The 17,537-nt window shown below is 35.5% G+C and overlaps 1 protein-coding gene across 1 annotated transcript in view; it reads left to right on the plus strand.

The window, feature by feature from the left end:
* The window catches only part of Prmt3 (protein arginine methyltransferase 3), a gene marked incomplete in the record, with an annotated part of 109,004 nt that overhangs the window by 497 nt on the left and 90,970 nt on the right, over nucleotides 1–17,537 (plus strand). Inside the window, 8 exon segments of the mRNA XM_005401723.2 lie at nucleotides 1–65; nucleotides 1,655–1,737; nucleotides 3,276–3,325; nucleotides 3,899–4,001; nucleotides 6,335–6,494; nucleotides 7,967–8,108; nucleotides 12,800–12,865; nucleotides 16,370–16,491. Coding sequence (XP_005401780.2) covers nucleotides 1–65; nucleotides 1,655–1,737; nucleotides 3,276–3,325; nucleotides 3,899–4,001; nucleotides 6,335–6,494; nucleotides 7,967–8,108; nucleotides 12,800–12,865; nucleotides 16,370–16,491 — 791 coding nt within the window.

Below are 17,537 nucleotides of genomic sequence, written 5' to 3' on the forward strand. Positions count from 1 at the left end.
GAGGACGAGGAGGAGGCCGACCCCGCGCGCGGCGGGCGGCAGACCCCCTGCCTGTTCTGCCACAGGTTCGTCCGGGCGGCGCGGTGAGGAAGAGCGCGCGGTCGCGGGGGCGCGCGTCGCCGAGCCCGGGCGACCGTCGGCTTCCACCCGCCCAGCCCCCGCCGCGAGACGTGCTGCCTCGGAACTTGGCCTCCAGACCAGATGTGCGCCCTTGTCAGCTGAGATTTTTTAAAAAGCACAAAAAGTAGACAGTGAACTGTGCGCCTCAATCCTTCTAAGTCAGGATGGGGTCTAGGAGTCATTTTTGCTTTTTTTTGGAGACGGTCTCTCTGCATTCCAGGCAGGTTTTAAACTCAGGTGTAATCCAGGCTGGCCTCGAACTCTTGGCAGTCCTCCTGTCTCAGCCTCCCGAGCGCTGGGATTACAGGTGTGTGCCACCACACCCCACCTGGAATCCTAGTTTCAATAAAAAACACTATCCGAGGTGATTGTAATGGTGTTTGAGTAACAGGTTTGAGAGTGACACTAATCTAGATAATCTCTAAGGACCCTTACATTTCTCACCATTGCTGTTACCGTTCTTGGAGCAGTAGAGAGCTGCTCAGGTGTAACATTTTCATTTGAGCCGTTTCAATAGTCTAAGTTCACCTCTCTTAAGTAGGGCTTCCCCAGTTGCCAGTGAGGAATTGATACCGTTTTTATTTTTTACTTTGGGGGGAAGCAGCAACTTGTGCAGGGTCACAAAGCTGTGGTTGTTATTCACAAACTCATTCTTCCCACTTAAAATTCTGCGATTTAGTCTCAAGAAGGCAGGACTTTGCTGTGGGCAAGTGGGTGTGCAAGAGAGCCGATTGGCTTGGCACTCTTGCCTTCCGGACCGGAGTCCACCCTGCCTACTGTTGATTGGGCGTGGCGTGGGTGGTGGTGTGTCAGTTCTCCTGTGTGGCCTCATGGAATAGGGAGAACATTTGCGCAGAGTTACCCTCACGTAATACTTAGGGAACATCCATGGTGCAGTGCCTTCTGATAGGCTCCGTGGTGCAGTGCAAATAACCTGTCTTGGAAAACATTGGAAAAGGAGTGCATATGTACTAGGCATATACAGGAGGTGTGCAGCATCTCTGCCATGTGTTCTTACCTTAGGTGTCCTTCAGCTTTGCAGGTCATGTAAGAAAGGGGCTTCAGCCTGTCAGTGTCTGCAATGCATGTCCTGTGGGAACACGTCAGGGTCACCTTGGAAATGTGGCACTTTGGGAATGTGCCAGCTGTAAAGTTACCGTCTCTCCTTTATTTCTAAAAGCAGGTTGAGCCATGTTACATCAAAACCTCTGAGAGTGGACACTGGAAGAGAAAGAATCTGAAGGAGGAGTTCTCATGACTTGAGACACAAAATCTATCAAAGGGAGCTCTTTTTCTTAAAAGCCTTTTTTTAAGTTCAGTGCTATTTCAAGGGTAGTTAATTTAAGCATTAACTATGAATGTGAAGTAGTAATTCTCTCAAAAAGTACTGGGTTTCAGTCTTTCATCTACGTGTATGTCTCTTACTTAATTGGAAATAAAACTAGCTATCAGCTGAGTGGAAAAAAGTGTGTATTTCACAAGTTAAGTTTAGTCTTAGGGGTTTGTTCAATGAAGCTGTCCTTTGATTTTTCAGGTTATTCACATCTGCTGAAGAGACATTTTCACACTGTAAGTCAGAGCATCAATTTAATATTGATAGCATGGTCCATAAACATGGTGAGTATTTTCCTAGAATAAAGGTGATTTACTTGGGAAAGTTAAATTCAAAATTTGAGGACCTTATTTATACAAGTGCAATATAGTGAGACATACAGCAATGACTTTTCTAATGGAAATGTTTTTGACGAGTGGCCTTTGAGGAAAGATTATTAAGTCACTCTTCTAGGCAAAATTCCTTGTTTTTAAGCTTATAATTGCCTCATAATTTAAAAGAGGAAAAAACCTAGCATGTGAGTGCATTTCATTCTGTTAGAACTGGGGAGATCAGGGATAGAAATGGCCCTTGGGAGAGGTGGTGGGTCCTTGTAAAAACAGACAGTCAAGTGAGAGCATAACATGAACTTCGAGGTCTACAAGACTGAGTTTTATAAGCTGAGCTTGGTAACACACCCCTGTAATCCCAGCACTTGGGGGCTGAAGCGGGAGGAGTGCCAAGAGCTTGATGTCAACCTGGGCTACATAGTGAGATCCTGTCTCAAAAAAACAAAAAAAACCCCCCCCCCCCAGTTTCGTAAATTTAGTTAGGAAGTATGGAAATCGGACTAAGGAAGTTAACGTAGTATGCAAAATATCCAGGTGGTGTTTCTATTGTCTTGGATTTAAACATATGTAAGGCTTTCTACTTCAAATGGATATAGTAGTTGTACTGTTCCACTAAAATTAACTAAACAGAATTGGCTTTTTGGTCCCTGTGTTTATTAGCACATAGAACAGACATTTTTGAGGAATGGCACATACTAGACAGATGTTTGGGTGTCAGATAAATATGTGATACGTTTGTAAATAATAAATTCAAGTGCAACTACTTTTGGAAATCATGTAAACAACAGCCTCATATTTTCCCTCCCATTTTCGATGTATTTTAAACTGAGTTGAAATCATACTTTATATATCATTTTTCACTTATCAGGGGAGTTTTTGTATGTTATTAAAACATCATTTCTCAATAATAACCAATTTCTCATGATGAATAACATCCACTTAGTCTCATGACAAATAATAACTGAATATTAGTACTTTGCTTTGTCTTAAATGGAGTTTTATTTCTGGAAAGATATGATACGCCTCATTGTTTTTTCATTTGAATCATTTAATTTCATGGGAAAGCTAGTAGACTTTGTATATTCTGTCTTGACAAAGTTATATTTTTGTAGGCAGCATAAGAATTAGAGACTTAGAAACTTAATCTTTACTGTTAACTGCCAAATACTTGGTAAAATTGGGGGCCTAAGTTTTCAGATTTGTATAATTCTGACAAATGAGTGAATTCCAAGAATTAGTTGTTCATTTTTCTTTAGAAATAGAAGAAAAGCACTTAAAAATTTGTTATTTATGGTTGTTTCTCAGATAAAATACTTAGAAATATCAAAATTGCAATTTCTAATTCTTGAAAGTGAAAAATTCAAAATACAGATTATAGTTCAGAGTTTAGAAATATTTTATTATCTAACTGGAGGAGCCTTTATAGAACAGGTCACTTAAACAGAACTCACATTACATTAAAATAGATGAATTATATTTTTTTCTCCCTTTAGGACTGGAATTTTATGGATACATTAAACTCATAAATTTTATTAGACTTAAGGTAAGTTGTTAGCTTAATTTATAATTTTGTTTAGAAATATAAGAAATGCTACAGTGCCTCTCATTGCACTGATTATTTACAGCAATATGAGAAACTTAAATTTGGCATTCACTGTACTGTAGGACTTATGGGCATTAGGCACCACGGCAACATAAAACACTACGTAGAGGTATACATATAGTTAAGTGTCATTCTGACCAAGAGATGAAATCAGTACTCTGTGAAAAAGTAATTCAGTGTCAGTTAAGGAGAAATGCTGATAGTAGTTCTGTAAAATCAGAAGTAATTTCTAGTATGATTGCAAATACTTTCTTTTTCTCTGTTTTTTCAAATACTGTTATTTTTTTGGTACTATTTAAATAAGTTATTATTGTCACTTTTTCTGAATCTAAATTGTAGAAAATTCTGCATTGAAACCATTTAGAATGACCAGTCAATATAGGCCCCCTTAAATAGAGATATAATGATTTTGTGTAATATAGACATCATTTCTTTTTATAATTTCCCTAGTTTTTAACCAGGTAGATTCGTGATTACATTCAGTGAATAAAATGCAATTAATTTTACATCCAGAATCCTACAGTTGAGTATATGAATTCCATATACAACCCAGTGCCTTGGGAGAGAGAAGAGTATTTGAAGCCAGTGTTAGAAGATGACCTTTTACTTCAGTTTGGTAAGATGAGCATAATGTATCTGATGTATGGCAAAATAAATGTAAAATGTTACAGGAAAATACACAAGCAGACTGACCCCCTTCTCTGTGGTTTTACTTTCCATGTTTTCAGTTACCTACATTCACTGCAGTCTGAGAATACTACATGGAAATTCTGGAAACCAGCAGTTCATGAATTTTAAATTGCATACTCTATCTAAGTAGTGGACATAATATTGTGGCATCCCGCTATGTCTTGTCTGGGATGTGTGTATCTTGTCCAGCATATCCACATTGTGTGTGCTGTCCGCTCCTTAATTAGTATCATAGCATTTTAGTTAATTAGTAGTGTTTTAGGATTGACTGTCACAGTACTGCAGTACTTGTGTTCAAGTAATCCTTTTTGAGTGAGACCGCATTCATGAAACTTATTAAAGTTGTGTTTGTTTTATTATGTATTGTTAATCTCTTACTATGGATGAGTTATAGTTACTGGATAGCAATATCCAAAAGTCCAGTGTATATATTAATTCAGTCCTGTCCATAGTACCAGGCATTCAGTGGGGGTCATAGAACCTACCCTCCTGGTTAAGGAAGAATTAGCTTTGTAGCTCTCTGAAGACCTCATTAGAGAGTTGATCTTTTTTTTTGGAACCGGAAATCACCTTGTGCTTGCCAGGCAGGTGCTGTGCTACTGAGATATGTCCCTACCCCCAGGTAGTTGATATGAATAGAAAAATTTATTCACTTAAAAACCTGATAGTTACAGTAACCATTATTGGGAGGAATTTACACATACGAGCTTGTCTGGGAACATTTTGTATTGGATATTTTGAAACATAAGGAGACTTGAGAGAATAATTTTTAGTTATTAGACAGTTGGCTGAAACTTAAAAGTGGACTGAATAATTTTTGCTGATTTACACTGAGCTACAACCCCAGACTATTTTTTTATTTTGAGACGGGGTCTTGCTGTAAGTTGCCCAGGCTGAACTCAAGCTTTTGATCTTCATGCATCAGCCTCAGCCTCTTTTAAAGGGCTGGGATCACAGGCATATACCACCATCCCCAGCAAATCTCTAGTTTTTAAATATAGTGAGTGTTCTGTCAGAGTGAAGATTAGTGACACACTGCACTAGTATTGGGAAAGGTGTTCAATTTAGGCTTTAGTCTCGTAGTTATAGTAATATTGTGTATTTCTTGAGCTTAGTTATTTTGTCCCAACTCTGAAGAAGTGTCTTCAAAAGTGTCACAGCTAAAAACTGAGTAAGAAAATACTTTCTGTCCGTGCCATTGGGAAGAAAATATAATTTGTATTGTTTATTGGTTTAAGTTTGATCTGAAAGTTAATTACACCTCTAAACGGACCTTGGTATTTTGTAAACTAGCTCCATATTTGAATTCTGTTAATAGAGTTATTTCTACAGCAGGTTAATGATTTGTTTATAGTGAAATTAATTAAAAACTTTTTAACACTTAAAATTTAAATATTTAATAATATCAGTTGTAAAATGTTAGTGGAAAGATTCCAGTGTACCTTTCCCAGGTTGAAAAAGTTGTTGAATGCATAGAATTCTTTTTATCTACAAACTGTTCTTAAGGAATATCTTTAGCTTTATTAAGGCATAATTGATACATAAAAAGTTGTATTCACTTAAAGTGTGCAATTCTATGATTTGTTATACATTGTGAAATTATTACTGCAGTCAAGCTAATAACACATTTATCACCTTACAAGTTTCTAGTATGCTGCAGTTACTGTACAGTACCTTAGATGCCCAGAACTTACCCATCTTATAAACAAGTGCATACCATTTGACCAGCTTACCTGCATCGTTTCTAGCTTGGCAAACACCATGCTACTCTGCTTCTGTGAGTTTCTTAGATTCTACACATAGCTGAGATCATATATATTTACCTTATCTCTTCTGGTCTATTTCATTTAACATAGTGTCCTCCAGGTTCACCCATGTTGTCACCAATGGCAGGATTTCCCTTGAGGCATAGCTGATGTACCACCTGCTGTGCTACAGATAAGGACTCAGGCTGCTAGGTGGATTAGATTGTTTTGAGGATGGAATGAGATGTGACGCATGTGCACTTGTGTGTTGTTGTTCTTCGGTTCAGTATAATTAGTATATACATGTGTTTAAGTGAGAGGAAGAACTTAAGCAAATAGCATGTTCTTTGAATTAAAAATGAAACAGTTTGGATGTTAAATATTTAATTAGAAGTGCTTTCACCAGTGTTTTTCAGTTGGCCACATATAGGCATTTGGGATATATTCCTAATGTGTTTACACTCATTTCATCACTAAAAGATGACCTGATAATGATGTCCATTTATTTCTTTAGATGTAGAAGATCTTTATGAACCAATGTCAGTCTCATTCTCATACCCCAATGGGCTCAGTGAAAATACTTCTGTTGTGGAAAAATTGAAGCATATGGAAGCCAGGGCGCTGTCCGCTGAAGCTGCATTAGCTAGAGCACGTGAGGATCTGCAGAAAATGAAGTAATGTATCAATCTTACAGAAAATTGTTTAGATTTCACATAAGACAGCTAATGGCAAGGCAGAATAGAGAACATTTCATATTGTAGAAATTACAATGCAGGCAGTAGTATTAAAGGTTTACAGCATAGGTATATTTAATATAAAATTTAATAGTTTTACCTGTTTGTACTTCATAATCCATTACTTCTATACTAAAGCTAATTGTTTTGACAGATGTCTTCTTGAATATTTTTGTTTTTGATACTGTCTTTGCTTCTTTTTAATTGTCCTATTTGCTATTGGTTTCTTCATTTTTTTCTGTACTAGTTTTTTAAAAGTAGAGGGAGTACTATTTTTGTGGTTGGGGAGAATACAGTGTTGAAATTTTCTTGTTTTCTAACAAAGTGCAACAGTGGTGTAGTATTAACTAGAAAAGCAAATATGGGGGCGGGGTGAGGCCAAGGGAGGGCCAGTTTTTTCCAGCAAGGAAATTAGCGTTCCACTGGTTTCATGCCTCTCAAGTTTATGTGATCTGCATACAGATCACCTGGGGCTCTTGTTAATGCAGTCTAGGTTCTGATTCAGGAGAAGGGAGTAGGACCTGAAATACTCTGCATTTCTAATAGGTATGCTCAGAGCTTTCCATTTTGGATTTAGAAAGTGTTTGTCATTGCTTGAACACCCACTACATGCTGTGCCAGTGTTGTGTCCTGCATGAAAGCCAGTACAGTCAATTTTAGGTCCTTTTTTGTTTTTGAGTTTTTATGGTTGGGAGCCTAGCAACCAACAGCAACTCTACTCTTACCCATTTTCTGTCCATGTAAAATAAAAGTTGATCTGTAGCTGTACTTGGTAATTGTACATTTTATTAAGTATTGTGGATTAAAATAGCAAGATTTTTAATTTAGAAAAACTAAAAATATCTCACATAAGATAAATATTGGATTGTAAAAATTATTAAAATTTTTCAGTGTTCTCCCTCTTGTATCCCTACCTTATATTTAGTGTGTCATGGTCAGAGAAGATTCTGAGTTTTAGACCGGTAGTAGGTGGTGTTACTGTGTGTAAGTTACCTATTTGGGTCTATTTTCTATTTATTTAACTCTCCTGACTGATGATAAAATTTTAAAGACTATTAAATGAGCTGAAATGTACGACATAGATTCATATGCTAAATACTATTTTAGAACAATGGAAATATTGAGTTCAGTAAAGGGAATGTGCTTATTTTGTTCACTTGAGATAAAAAGAACTGTAATCCATGGCTGGCATTGCTTTTGTAGTTTGCCACAGCGGGCACAGCTGGGTTTAGGTATGCCATTGCTTAATATCCAGCAGGGGGAGCTTTTGGCTGCCAATGGTAAGGGTGTGATTTAAAAGGTTGTTCATACTCCACTCTGTCCTCCCCCTTTCCTCTTGCTGAACCTCTAGCCTTTCCTTTTTTCATGGTCCAATAAACCTGTCTCAAGGGTGTATTTCAAATTGATTACAGACAATTTGCTCAGGATTTTGTGATGAATGCAGATGTCAGAACCTGCTCATCATCTACCGCCATCGCAGACCTCCAGGAGGATGAGGATGGTGTTTATTTCAGCTCCTACGGGCATTATGGGATACATGAAGAAATGCTAAAGGTTAGACAAGAACACAAAGGCACCAAATCCATATGAAAGGAAAAATAGAATAGAACCAGCTTTTTTGTAGTATGTGAGAGCTGCTGCTGCTTCTCTGTTTTTTAGATTGCCTTTTAAATCTCTGATACTAAGTAACTGGTCTTGCAGTAAAAGTTTACAGAAGCACCAAAGTTGTTAAAAATTCTATTTAAGATCATCATTAACCTTTATTAGGAAGTTACTTTTTGTTCAGAATAGAACATTGGAGAAAAACAACCGCTGATGATTTTAGTCTTCTCAATACCAGCTGTAATAGTAAAAAGGAATAACTAAATTATGTGTTTTAAATGTCATTACTGACTTAGTTTGGGTATATAAGGTTTGGCATAAATTTTTAAATGCATATTTGTTACGGCATGACTTTTTTACATGTGAAATAATTGATATATAAAAATATTTTCTAAGTTGGTCATCAGTTAATTATGTCTGGTTGTTTTTAATTTTCATAATCATAATGTCCATATGAAATAGAAATTGATTTTTAGCTGTACTTCCTAATTATACATCTTATCAAATATTATAGATAAAATAGATTCGTTTTTCAGAAAAACTGAAAATACCTAACATAAAATGAATGTTAGATTGTAAAAATAAACAAAATTTTTAGATATTTATCTCTGTGAATTTGAGATTTCACCAGTGTTTTCTTAAGGCCTGTCAACAAAAATTCCTTCTTAGATCATTCCTCCAAATGTGTTTTATATAATGAAAACCCTAAGACTAGGTTTCCTTGAAACAGGCATTTTAAGTGACCAGAGCTATTTCAAAACGTGTATATATTTTGTTGAGTCATTTTTGCAGGATCATAGAATGGAAGTTTGTTGACTAATAGTGACTGTAATTATGTGGGTTTTTTTTAAAGCAATATGATGTCATTACCAGTGATGTGTCACAGTTATGTTTTCTGTTTGTCACTTGGGTAGTGGCATAGCATTACAAATGACAGAGGTAAATTTTTTTTTTTTTTTTGATACAGGGTCCCACTGTATAGTGCAGGCTGGCCATGAATTTGCTTGTGTAGCCCAGGCTGATCTTGAACTCATGGCAGTTCTCCTGCCTCAGTCTCCCAAATGCTGGGATTACAGACATATGCCACCAGGCTTACCCTAATTTTTTTTTAAATTGACTGAGTTTGTTTAAAAGAAATGGGTTTATTTTCTTCGTTTAAGTTCATTGTATCTGAAATATTTTCTTTAAAGGATTTAGTATAAGTTCATGTCTCATTTTAAATCACCCACTTGATTTGAATGGCATGAAACTTGAATACTTTCGGTATGGCACCTGTGTTGGCTTTTCAGACAGGTAAATGTCACTGAGACACCCTGTAGTATGGGTGTTGTCAGCACAGTCATCAGGGAAATTCATTTGCACACTTACAAATCTCTGTTCTCAGTACAGCTCTGTCAGTAACTGGAGGATCTTCACACCTGACTGTACCTTTTTAGGCCTTTTGATGTACATTTAGATTTAAGAAGTTCCAGCTCAAAGCCCCAGTGCCAGCTTTTTCAAGAATCAGTCACTTAAGTATCTGTTAATGTTCTTCATGCCTTAGTTTCCCTTAGCTGTTATCCAGCGTCATTACCTCTTTGTGATGACTTGATTATGTGTTCACAGGAAATATGGGTGAACTTGATTCAAAAACAAGTATGTATCCATTTTATATTTGGCTAAGTTAGGTACTGTGGATGACTGAGAAGTGCGTCTTACATCAGCCTATATTTCTTCTATTTCTTACCAGGACAATTAGTACAAATAAACAGTTGAAGGTTTTCCTACTACCAGTCTTACCTAGTTTTTTAAGTATTTTAATATTGTATGGGCTTATTTTTGGCTTGTTTATTCAAAAATGGATAAACTTTGGATGGACTTTGCTTTTACAGAATGCAGTTTGGATTTTTTTGTTATTTAGTCTCAGATAGTTTAATAGGCTTTAGCACACCTTTTGACTATAATTTTAAATAAAAGTACTTTGTGATTTTATTTTTGAAGTTGGGATAAGAACTCTTGAATTCTAGAGATGATGGGAGATAGATTATATAAACTTTGAAAATCCCTTGTGCTTTATTTTTTGAAGAAGAGCTGTTGACTAATATTGTAAAGTTGAAATACATCACCCATTAATGGTTTGCAAGGGAAATGTTTACTCTGGTGTGTATATATCACAGATTATGATATTATTTCTTAATTTAAAATGGTTTTCTTTATTGCAGTCTTCTCATTGTATCTCCACCCAACTCATGCTGTCTACCTTCATGAACCTCTAAATTAAAAATATATTGTTGTTTTGTATAAATTTTCTGTTGTGTTTAGCTTCATTCTGAACTTTATTGTATTGGTAGGTATAATCCCATGACACTACACCTTAAAATAATTGTCTTTTTTGTTTATCTTTGGTGCTTAATTTTTTGACTTTTTGAGGCATAATTTCAGTATGTAGTCCAACCTGGTCTCAAACTTGTTACGAAGACTAGACTGGTTTTGAATGTGTGATCCTTCTGCCTCAGGCTCCTGAGTGTTGAGATTACAGCCACGTACTTAAAATAATTATCTTTCTCTTAAATGTTGGAGCTCTAATTTGATTCTTGGGTGTTTCTTGGTTTTAGTAGGTTGGTGCAAAAGAGTACTCGGCTGTTTTGTATTTATGTTGGTTTTTTGTTAGAGTAATTTTTTGGAAATGTCTGTGAAGACTGGTTTTTAATTTCTTGTATTTTCACATGCAGTGAATATTTTTTTCTTCAAAAGATCATTACTAAATTGAGGCTCTGCTTGATAGGAGGCACTGCTGGGTATGTTCTGGACTTCATTACACCAGGGTAAGCATTTGAGCAGGAACAGATGACAGTGCGGCAGCAGCCTGAATGAAGGTTGCAGTTCAGGCAGGCAGCTGCGCGTGTGGTTGGGACAGCAGTTGAGATGTTATTGATGAAGTTGGAGCAGTGCGCGCAGGTGAGGGTGAGAGCTTTCCAGTGGCTACCTTTGTGACTGATGTTTGCCCTTTGCAGGGCTTGTTTCAGCAAAAATCACTGGTGACAGTGTAAGAAGTATAAAAGCGGTGCAAATGCATAAAATGGTATGCTGTGCAAAGGGACCATTTTATTTATTTTTATTTTGTTTTGTTTTTCTTCCGGTACCAGGAATTGAACTCACGACCTTGCGCTTGCAGGCAGGCGCTTTGCCGCTGAGCTAAATCCCTAGCCCTGCAAAGGGAGCATTTTAAACTGAGTTAATATAGTCCCTTTATTTAAACATTAGATTTTCCTAGTAATTCCTAAAGTAGTTTTTTAAAAGTTGAAAAGGAAGATTTAATAAGGCTGACTTAAAGGGTTTTTTTTTTTTTTGGGTAAAACAATTAGAAATAGTAATAGAAAAGTCTGTAATTAATTATGGTTATTTCCCCTTTTTTAGGTCTATTAAATAGGACAACTTACCTTTTAATTTAAGATCTCCTTTATATGTTTTAAAAAGTGATCTCAATATTGGCATACAAATGTTTTCGCAGTGAATGCTTGTGTAATATTTTCATTGTAACTACAGTTGAGGACACCAGAGTGTGCAGATACACAGGGTCCGATGTAGAAGGTGGCATTATATTTTCATCCTACGTGCATGCTGCTGTATGCTTTAAAGCATTTGGAGATTACTTACAATGTATAATTCAGTGTAAATACTACATAAATGATTGTTGTATTGTACTTGTTAGGGAATAATGACCCAGAGAAAGCATGTATGTTGAACACTGATGCAGTTTTAAAAAATTGACTAACAGAGGTTGGTTGAATCCAGGAAAGTGAAACCCCACAGATTCAGTGGCTCAGCTATATTTTGTTTTTACTGAGTTTTGCAAAACCCTAAATTAGAAATCTCTTTTTGTGATACTTACTTTTTCCTGCTCAGCTTTACTTATGTGGCAGCAGAGCTCTTACCTGGCTAATTTGCAGTCTCCGTGTGTGTCAGCCTAGGGAGTCGGCTTTGTTCATGAACTGACGTGAATGTGAGGGTGTTGCCCGCTGGTGTTGGTCACAGATCATGTGAGACTTGAGAGCGAAGGAGTCTCAGGGCTGACTGCAGGGTTCAGGTGATTTACTTTTAGGCTTAAAGGTTTTTAAGCATCATTTCCCACTACAAAAATTTCTGGAAACAGAATTGTAAATCAGGCAGATGCTGATAAGAACTGTCTTAGGAAAACATCTTCAGCATGGCTTAATTTTTCATGTGTACCTGCAGCTTATACATTGATCTGTTTTATTTCTTTTCCCCTTATTTTCATGTAGCTGTTGTTCAAGGCATCTTGCTCTTACATCCCAGGCTTTATGTGAAGGAGGAAAACCTTTTCTATTAGCTTTAATTATCACTTGAAGTCATAAGGAAAGTGCATATAAAAAGAAAAATGTGTACATTTTTAAAGGACACAAGCAGGTCATGTTCAACTTCCAGTGATTTTTAAAAAAATAAATGTTTTCTTTGTGTGTTGTTACTATTTCTGTCATTTGTTTTGGAAAAAAGTATATACATAAGCTTAGTTTTTTAGGCAAAAAGTAACTTGTAGATTGTAGAAACTAGCAATGTGTGATAACATAGCAAACATCTATCTAAAAATTTTTAACTTGTGTAGACTGTCCTGCAAACGTGGTATTTTCTTTTCTTCACCCTAGGACAAAGTACGAACAGAAAGCTACAGAGATTTCATATACCAAAATCCACATATCTTCAAAGACAAGGTGAGTGGCCAAGTTGCAGAACTGTACATCTCACACCGTTCCGTCCCTGTTGTGGTTACAGTTGACTTGGTAGACCCCGGCTTTATTTCAAGGAAGACTTTTACGACGCTGCTCTGTGGTGCAGGATACTGATAACAGAAATGCTGATTGGTGCTGCCATTTAGTGTCTCTTTTTAAATTGAAAGTCATTAATTATGGTGACATAGTTTGAACTTTGCTTATCCAGATAATTTTGCCTAAATCACATTTCAGATTTATACTAATCCTGTGAATTTCAGATGTATCAGATATATTCCATATCAAACCACACTTTAATTATTCTAGTTTGTATTAAGTAGTTAATAATTCTAGGAAGCTAATGAGTGGGGTTAAATATTATAAGGTAGAATGTATTTTATATGCTTTCTTATGGCTTATTAATTTACTCCTTTGAGAGATGTGTGATATTTTACAGTTAATTTTAATACTGCTTTATTTCAAAGACGACAGTGTACTCTGGGTATATTTGTGCTCAGAATTTATTTGTTCTTCCCTTACAAGTTGTTTTCATTCTTTCTTCTTTCTTCTTCCTTGCATTTGTTTCTCTTTCCCTGCCTCTCTTCGTAGCCATAATTATAAAAGTTCAGGTTTTTTGCTTGTCCCTTCTTAGTAGAAATTAGTGCACCAATCTAGACAAGAATTATGATTTCTGCCATTTTATATGCTTTTGTTTGAGAAGTCCCTTCAGGGATTTGTAGATTGAGAATGTGCCAGATTTTTACAATGCTTCTTCCACCTCCATCTTAAAGGCTCATTCTCCAAGGTCATTGCATGACTTTATATACTGCTGCAGAAATGAGTGAGGCCCTTTGCTTACAGATCTGCTTTTCCTAATTTTTGTATTGTTTGGGATTAATCTGAATTGGCTTCTCATTTTGTGTACTTCTTTCCTAAGAGCAGTGTTTGACTTCCAACTTTAATCAGAGAGAAGTATTTTAAATTGATAGCATGATACTCTCTATATGTTAATGCAATGTAGACAAAGCATTTTTTAAGGTTTTTAAAATCTTTCCTTAATAAATTGGGTAGAAAATGAGTCCTGGTGTGGGAATCACTCATCTTGCTTGTTAGGAGTCAGCTGTAAAATTTTTGGACAAGTGACGGGAGGGAATCTCTTTGGGCCTATCTGTAAAGATTTAAAAAATTCCTTCTTACTCTAAAATGCTATGACTTTCATTACTGTAAAGCAACTTCATTGTCGTCTTTGAGCCATCTCCTCTTAATACTTTATGATACTAATGCCATAGGAAATTAAAAGTTTTTTTCCCTTCAGTATGCTTAGAATAGACTTACAGTAGAGATGAAAATACTGAAGGAGCTACTTCAGATATACTCTGAAACTGGATGATAGAATCATCAAGAAACTACTTGTGCATATTTCTATAAATATGGAGTAGTTTTTACTGTAAACCTAGATCTTTGCAGACTTAGCTTGTTTCTGGTGTATTATAGTAGCATTATAAAAATATTCCATTGTTATACATTTTCAGGTTACCATGGAAAACAGTGTATATTCATTTCACTTTGTTCTGTGCACTTCTGTTCTTAAGAAATGGGATCTGCCAAAGTGCAGAAGGGCGTGTTGGTGAGCTGAGAGCTCTTGCATTGGTACTTGCCGAAGAGGCTTACATTTCATTTTTTCAGTGTGTAATGGATTTTTCTTGGCATCTGTGGTTTCTCAAAATATACTGTAATATAAAAATTACATATAACAGTTCTTAACTTCATGAAAGCACATTTAGGACATAATTCTCGGTAATTAACAGTGTTAATCAGTAGCTTTCATATATCCAAATTGTTTGGGAGGCTATTATACAAAGCTATAGATTTAGAAAATACACTGCTATATGTTTAAGTAACATTAAATAAGATTATTTCTGAACTGTCTCATTGTGATTGTATGATACAACTGGGAAGTATTTATCTGTTTTACATGTGGGTGATTTTAAAGTTTAAACCAGTAGATTAATTGATGTCATCAAAGCACACAACTGAACAAAAGAAACCTGAGGCTTTTTGCCTTGGTTAGTGTCACTGACTCTGTGTTACCACACACTGACTACCAGTGTGTTTACTTCCAGTGAGAAAGTGACTGGGGTGGGGCCCACTCATTAAATATTAATTCACACTAGTTTTTATATATGTAGGTCATATGGTTTGTTTGCTATTAACAGGATATAGTTATAAAATTACTTGAAAAAACCTGTGAAATAGTAAAATTTCTTTATAAATTGTGTTACCATTTTTTCTCTTTGCATTTATCGCTGTGAGGTAAACAGACGTCTCATTACAACACCAGGTTCTGTATCACATTATATAGTATGTAGTAGAGATTTATTTTTCAAGAGTGCTTATAATTAAAAAATGTTTTCCTCGCTTTTCCCTCCATCCCTCCTTCCTTGCTGCCTTTTCTTCCTTTCTTCCATAATACTGTTTCAATTCCTGTGGAGGCCATATGGTGTCTTAGATTAACTTTAGGTGACATTTAATCTTAACACCCACTCATAATTAATTTGTTTGTAGTCCATTGAAATTCTCAGTTAGGCGTCTTTATGCTTCTGATTATTATCTACAGTTATAATTGATTCACTTGTTTTTCTTTTTTGTAGCAAAGACTAAATCAGTGTCATTTTATACAATGATAGTTTATTTTGTTATTTCTGCCTATTCTTTGACACTATAAAGTTTTATTTACCTGGCTGTAGTCAGTGAATTCTGAGCTACATGTAATAATAAAAGTGTAATTAAAAATTATTAAAATACAGGCTTTAGAAGCAGACTAGCATGTACTCGAGTACTAACTCTGTAATTTACCAGCGATATGACCCTGGATGTGTTTCTTTCCCCTCTGAAGCTCACTTTCCTCATTTGGAAAATGAGGATGAAATAATGTGTGATGAGTGCGCACTGTGGTATGTGCTCTTTGCATCCCTAAAATTTCTGTGTACATTTGAGTCTGTTTCTGGATTTTAGTATCTAGTAAGGCTATCTTATTTTTATTGTACTTGTACTGTTAAAATGAGTCAGGTATTTATCTTTGAGGATGGAGGGGATATGATTATTTTCTAATCCTTGGTTCCTTTATAAATATTTTAAAATTACATCAGATGATTTTATATGATTCTTCCCACTTAAACTGAAGTTTAATTTCTGTTAAAATTTAGAATTACTTAGCCTAAATTAGAGCAACAACAAAGTTATTAAAAACATTAATTCCCTATTAGGAAGTTCATAGAAATTACTTGTTTCGTATAAAACATCTCTTAAATTTAGAACTGTTGGGCTCAACTACACTGTTACTAATTTGAACACCTAGTAATAATACTTCAGTTTCCACAAGTATAAATTATATTTGATTAACAAATTTAAAATTTTTTATTATAGTCTTAGCCAGTAGCACTAATATTTGAGTAGAATTTGAAGTAGAAGACTTTTATGATAACGTCTGTTTTTTCACTTACCCAGGTAGTTTTGGATGTTGGTTGTGGAACTGGAATTCTGTCTATGTTTGCTGCTAAAGCTGGGGCAAGGAAAGTTCTTGGTGTTGATCAATCTGAAATACTTTACCAGGCAATGGATATCATAAGGTAGGTGCGCTTTTAAGGCTTGGTTTAAAATTATTTTAAAATTTGACAATAACTAGTAAGTTTTCTTGTCTTTACTAGCTGCATAATACAGACTCAAGACATTTGTCTTTTAGTAAAAATCCACTGTACCATAATAAGATTTTAAATTAGATTGAATTAGGCATGTTTGAACTGTGGTACTGAGAATTTTTTCACAGTTCTCATTGGTGAGAAGTATTCTTACATAGTTTCCTAGCTTTTGAATTATGACCATACGTATGCCAATTCTAATATGGAATTAGAAGTTGTTGATATGTAGGTAATATTGACGGAACTCTTGACGGAACTAAGTATTTATATCAGTAATATTTTCTTTAGCAGATAGCATTTAGACTAAAGACTAAAGGTTATATGTATTTTTTTGTGTGACTCTAGCCCTTGTACTTCGGGTAAATGTAAGGCAGAGTGGATTTAGTTGATCCCCTGAAACTTAATATCTCCTCTTCAGAGTAATCAATCATGATTGATTTTATAATTGTTTTATGTCCTAATAAGAAGGGCTTTATTTGAAATACAGCTTATGCAACTAGATTTCTTTAGCTCTGTGCTTAACAATAGCGCCTTACATTTGAAACTTAGCAGTAATTTTCAGAATCATTAATAGGAGGCTTCTTATACCAAATTTTTGATGGTTATCCCATTAAAACTTAACTTCCACTCTTAAAACTGATTAGTATTGCTCTCTCTGAATACTGAAAAATTTAATAATGATTATATAAAATGTTAAAATGTTTTTAGAATCTTATCCCATAATGTAGAAGGATAATATTTTGATTAAGAGCACAGGGTGAGTCACAGTCCTCGCTTTACTTGGATTGATTCAGAGTTCTCACTGAACATTTAAACAGTACTTTCAGCTTTGGGGTGAATTATGTCTAACCAGTTGGAAACCTCAGTTTCACAATCACATAAATATGGCTATAGTATGATAAGTTATAGTTAAGGCATGCATATAGATCTCTTTGGCATATTGCCTGACACACAGTAACTGTTTGACTGTAACTATG

The sequence above is a fragment of the Chinchilla lanigera genome, unplaced genomic scaffold (genome assembly GCF_000276665.1).
Source record: "Chinchilla lanigera isolate Chin_1 unplaced genomic scaffold, ChiLan1.0 scaffold00075, whole genome shotgun sequence".
Lineage (NCBI taxonomy): Eukaryota > Metazoa > Chordata > Mammalia > Rodentia > Chinchillidae > Chinchilla > Chinchilla lanigera.